The following is a 6,108-nucleotide window of genomic DNA, read 5'->3' on the forward strand; positions in this document are numbered from 1 at the left end:
GTGCCCGCCTTAGTTGCCACATCTGCGACTCGCACCTTGCCGTCTTGTCCTTTTACGGTTGCGACGAGGCGTCCGAGTACCCACTGCTGTGGCGGCACGTTGTCCTCGTGGACAAGGACGAGGTCGTTGAGCTGCAGATTGCGAGTGGGGTGCAGCCATTTGTTGCGTTCATGATGGCCCGTCAGATATGTTTTGGATCACTGTCGCCAAAACTGTTGCTTGAGAGAGCAAACAAGTTGCCATCTCTCGCAGCAACGAATTGGGTCCACTGACACCTGCTCTGGAGGTTATGCTCGCAGGGAGCACCCTACGCCTCGACGTCGTTGGGGTCCTGGCTCAATGGGGTTAGAGGCCGAGAATTGAGGATGGTCTCCACTTCTGTCAGCAGTGTTGACAGTTCCTCTGCGGTCAGTAGCGCGTTGCCGATTACGCGAACGACGTGATGTTTGGCGGACTTCACCGCGGCTTCCCATAACCCGCCGAAGTGGGGTGCCCTCGGTGGTATAAAGGTGAAGCTGAATCCTTCTTCTGCGGCGAATCCCTTCACTTCTGCTGACTGGGCAATAAATGCCTCTTTCAGCTCACGTAGCTTGCGGTCGGCGCCGACGAAGTTGGTTACGTTGTCGATGAACATCTTCGTCGGCATCCCTCGGCGTCCAATGAACCTTTTTAGGGCGAAAATAAATGAATTAGAAGATAGGTCCGAATCTAATTCTAAATGTACTGCTTCTGAAGTGAAGCAAATGAAAACTGCAATATAGGTTTTTACGGGTGGTCGACCGCGTACTTTCAAGGTTGTGTATATCAGACCACAAAAATCTACGCCACATTATTTGTTTTTGCAACTTCGGGTTGTAATGAAAACAATGTATACAGTTTCTTACGGTTCTACTGCAAACTAATCGGACATTAATTAGCGTTCTCGAAGAAGCGCAACCAACGCTTTAGCCCCAGCGTGGAGAGAGGTGCATTTAATAGGCGACCTCATATTCGGATTAATTTGAATGACAGCGACATATCCGAGTACTCATGCAAAAACGGGTTGAGTTTTTGCAAGTTTGCGGGTAGGGCGGTACCTTTATGCAATTTTTGAATAACATCCGAAAATTCTGAATGTTGGACCACTTGTGCAATTTTTAGAAAACTCAAGTTTAGCTCATCTGAAGTCAGATCTTGTCCCATGGAGGATTTTGGTGGTCGCCTGATCCATCGTAATATGTATGCGACCACACGAAGCAGTCTTTTATGAGAAGAGAATTTTTCAATAAGGTCCAATAATAAATTTTTCTCAGCAGTCGAAACTAATGTAAATGTATTTTTCTTCTTCTCTAATGCTTCGTCTTCTGATCAGAGCTGGAAGTGGTTATAAGTTGGCCATAATGCAGGGTCTTCAAGGAGGAACTGTGGACCGCCAAACCATATTGAATTATTAAATTCGTCCACGTTACAACCCCGAGACACTTGATCCGCAGGATTTTGTTTTGTTGGCTCATGCCGCCAATGTACTTTGTCAGTCAACTCTTGGATTTCGGACACTCTGTTTGCGATGAAGGTTTGTAGTGAGGATGGATGTGTTTTCATCCAATTTAAAACGATTTCAGAGTCTGTCCAAAATGTAATATTTTCGAAATGTCGACTCAACATAGGCGCTACTCTTGACCATAGTTTCGAAAGAAGATGTGCTGCCGAGAGCTCAAGACGCGAAAAAAATTTGGTCTTCAGCGGAGCCACTCTAGACTTTGCAGTAAGCAGCATGCATTTAATACATCTAGCAGATTGCCTTCGTATGTATATGCAGCATCCGTACGCCCTTATTGAGGCGTCGGAGAAGCCATGTACGAATATTTGGCAGACGGCACTCGACTCAACGTTTACGTAACGAGGAATGCTTATCGATGAGAGCTGCATTAGGTTGGTTTTAAAGTTCTGCCAGCTAGTGCCAAGGCGCAATGGAATCGACTCATCCCAATCTAGTTTTTGGATCCAAAGCTCTTGCAATAAGATTTTTGCTTTAGTAACTAGTGGGGCTAGTAATCCAAGCGAATCAAAAAGGCGAGCAGAAACTGACAATATATTTCTTTTAGTGGCTCGCAGATCATTAAAATTGTCATCTAAAACAAAGCGAAACAAATCCTCTTTCGGCAACCAATGGATTCCTATCGTTTAAGTGGAACTTTTGTCATTGAAGCTTAATGATTTTTCAGTGCAATCACTGTCGAAAAAATTAGGGTGGTTCGAAAACCATTTCGTTAAGGTGAATCCGGCCGAGTTTAATATTTGAATTACCTCACTACTCAAGGGATCTATAGACTAAAAATTTTCGGACCCTGTTAATAAATCATCAACATAAAAGTCTCTTTTGATGGCCAATAAACCGAGTGGATATTTCACTGAGCATTTGCAAACACCGTGTTGCGAGAAATGGAGCAGGCGCAGTGCCGTATGTTACGGTGTTCAGACGAAAAATTTGAATTTGCTCTGAAAGATGCTCTCTCCACTCAATAAGCTGACAATTTCTGTCTTCTTCATGTATAATTATTTGACGGTATATTTTAGTAATGTCCGCTGTTAGTGCATACTTATGTAATCGAAAACGACGAAGAGTTGAGTATAACTCTTCTTGGATGGTTGGACCTACCATCAAAAGTTCATTCAACGCTATTTGAGTTGAAGATCGACTCGAATCATCAAAGACAACACGTAATTTGGTTGTTGTACTCTCGGGCCTTAAAACGCATTGATGCGGAATGAAGTAGTGTGGCTCACTCGGGATCTTATTGTTTGTTCGGCTCATGTGACCCAGTGCTCTATATTCATTCATAAAGTCCAGATACATTCCACGAAGTTCTGGCTCTTTTAAAGTCTTTCTCTCCAGGGCCTGAAACCGCCGAACTGCAGTTTCATATGAGTGACCGAGTAACTTACGGTCAGCTTTAAAGGGCATTCTGACTTGAAGCCGTCTTGAAGGCAATACTTGAGTAATATTAACGATAAAATTTTCACACTCTTGTTGCTCTGGTGTGAATTTGATGCCATTTGATTCTGAAGGTATTTCTTCTAGAGTCCAAAATTTTTGGACTACTGAATCTATTGACGTTAAGTCTTCTTCACTTTGGCATAATGTGCTATGTAATTTGGGAGGAGAACTTAGATTGCTGACGTATTTTCCAGATACAACCCACCTAAAAGGGTTTTCTGTAATGTTGGTTGATTAGGACCATTTTTAATCTGGCCAAGAGCTAGAGGATCGAAAACGATTTCTGCACCCAATAAGATGTCAACTTTTTTACTTTTGTGGAATTCTGGATCCGCCAATTCAATATTGTGCTCAATTTTCCAGCCATTTACATTTATATTATGGTCTGGATGATTAGCCGAAATACTTCGCATTATCCAGAATTCCGCCGAAAACTCCTAATTATTTACCCGCGACTTAACAAATGCGCTTAATTTTGCCCCCACTTTCGTATTGGAATTGCCAACTCCAATTACGCTTAATGTTTTGTGCTGACGTCGAATCCGCAACTTCTGTGCCAAGTCCTCCGTCATAAAGTTGACCTGGGAGAATCCAGCAACGCCCTCGCAGGCAGGTAATCTCCACAGCTGGTCCCCACTTGAATCACTGCTTTTGCCAACATGACCCGATCTGGCATACTGGCTGTATGCATGGCATGAGTGATTGATGGTTGCGGATGAGGTGCAGCAGGGAAGGAGACCGGATACTGTGATGCGATCGATTGCACACACGACATCGATCCGCTCTGCACATAGAGACCGTGTGCCCCTTACACAAACAATTTATGCATAAGGGCACCGATTTCACGAACTCGAACCTCTGTTGCATCGGAAGCGCCTTGAAGGTGGGGCAGGCAGTCAAATAGTGGTCCTTGGATTTGCACTGCTGACAAAGAGGCTGCCTCGTATTTGCTGCAACTAGCGCCGAGTTGGTCCCGTCCATATGTTGTTGTTTCCCATGACTCGCATTGCTTGTTGGTATGGGTTTCGTCCTTGAGTGTGATGCTCCTTCCGCTGATAGCTGCTGGTATCTCCGATTTAGGGTGGCTTCACAGTCCTTCCACAGTGGCAATTTGTCATAAGCACTTTGGGTCGGGTGGCAGGGTCAACCTTTGTCATTACAATGTGTATAATTATTGCGTTCGTTATTGGTCTTTCATCGCCCAGCGATAGCAATGAATCGTATACCGCTGACACTTCGTCAATCATTGAACGCAATGAAGGAGTGGATGGCTTTGGGATGGTTGGTAGCTCAAAAAGTTTAGATATTGTATTGAAAAAAATCAAACATTTATTATCATAAACTTTTTTGAGACTTGCCAACGCTTTCGGGTAATTTTTATCCGACATCTGAAACGCTTTAACTGTTCCCAAAGCCTCTCCAGATAAACAATTAACCAAATGGTTAAATTTTTCAATATCTGGGATATTTGGACCATTATGAACTAAGCTCTCAAACAAACTCATAAAGTTTTTAAATTCTGAATATTCTCCCTTGAACTTCGGCAGATTCATTTAAGGGAGTCTTGAGCTGTGAGAAGCTATGAAAGATGTTTCGGCTGGTGCAGTTTTATTTTTTGCTAAAATTGACTTTATTATGGACTTCGTTTCAACGATTATGTCCTCTAACTCCCCTCGCCATGTCGTCTTCATCAATTTCTACAATCTTTGATTGGCATTTCATTAATTTTTCACTATGTGAAGTTAATATATCTAGACGACATTCCAATTCTATTGGATCTAGAGACATAGTCTTTCCGAGAAGGCCCGTTTTAATGCGCAAAATACTACTTTTCGCAACCGTTCTTTGACGTCTTAACGATTTTAAGTCCGTCAACTCCATTCTTGGAGACAGGTTTGCGAGAGCTGGCTTTGGCTTGCTCATTTTTGCTTGTTTAAATTAAATTTCCGAAAAAAGAGTATAACGGTTGGCAAAAGATATATTAAGAATCGATATCGAAAACGAAAAAATAAATATATATCGATTCCCAAACTAATATGCAATAAAAGTTGGCAACAAATATATTTGGAATCGGTTACGAAAACGAAAAAAAAAAAATAATATCGATTCCCAAGTATACGAAAGCCAACCCAATAAATGCGCAAAATGAGAAATAGCACAATAAAGTATTTCAATCGGAAAATGTCCGAACAAAGATCGACAAAAATTGCGAAAAAACGACCGATAATCGAGAAAACAGATCGAAAAAATTGCGAAAAAAAAATATAATAATTCAATTTTGAAATTAAGAGCTTTTCACCTTTATTTTAAAACAAAGGGCTACCGCAAAATCCCAAAATACCTTGATTCATTTTAAATTTATGCATTTAAATATAAACATACGTGGGGTTCAAATAATAGGTTGTCAAAAAAGTCTTGCGGTATTTTCGCTAGTTGGCGCTGAAAGCGCGTAGTTCTAGTTTTATTCGTCGCATCGGGTCATGCTATACCTTTTTGGAAAGCTTTTTGGCATATTTTACAGTACTTCTACGATAAAGGCAAAAATGCATCTCAAGCCGCCAATAAAATTTGTGCGGTTTATGGACCCGATACAGTTTCCATTTCCACCGCACAACGATGGTTTCAACGTTTTCGTTCTGGTGTAGAGGTAGTCGAAGATGCGCCACGCTCCGGAAGGCCTGTCGTCGAAAATTGCGATAAAATCGCTGAATTGGTCGAAAGAGACCGGCATGGTAGCAGCCGTAGCATCGGTCAAGAGCTGGGCATGAGTCATCAAAAATACATTTCAATTTCAATAAAAAAAAATTCAATAAAAATACCGCAAGACTTTTTTGACAACCCAATATATCAATTGTATAGTATACAATATATGCATATGTTAACGCGTGCCACTAGTATACTTACTTGGTATAGTATACGTATGAGATCGAAAATAAAAGCACTGATTTTCACACTCGTTATAAAATTTATTATATTTAATTACAAAATTTATGTATATATATATACTCTGTGTGTATATATTTTTATTGTGGTATTCTGCGGAACCCACTGCTGCAAACGGTTGGCGAACTTGGTGATTCACTTCACTCCCGTCACTTGGCGGTTTTAATAAAAAATAAATTGTGGTGATG

At 41.4% G+C, this 6,108-nt stretch overlaps 1 protein-coding gene across 1 annotated transcript; it reads right to left on the reverse strand.

The window, feature by feature from the left end:
• Positions 1 to 307: 307 nt before the first annotated feature.
• On the reverse strand, positions 308 to 634 carry LOC120781823. The gene has a single exon (XM_040114043.1). The coding sequence runs from the start codon at positions 632 to 634 to the stop codon at positions 308 to 310; it is 327 nt and encodes a 108-aa protein (XP_039969977.1).
• Positions 635 to 6,108: the final 5,474 nt, after the last annotated feature.

This window comes from Bactrocera tryoni, unplaced genomic scaffold (genome assembly GCF_016617805.1).
Source record: "Bactrocera tryoni isolate S06 unplaced genomic scaffold, CSIRO_BtryS06_freeze2 scaffold_7, whole genome shotgun sequence".
Taxonomy (NCBI): domain Eukaryota; kingdom Metazoa; phylum Arthropoda; class Insecta; order Diptera; family Tephritidae; genus Bactrocera; species Bactrocera tryoni.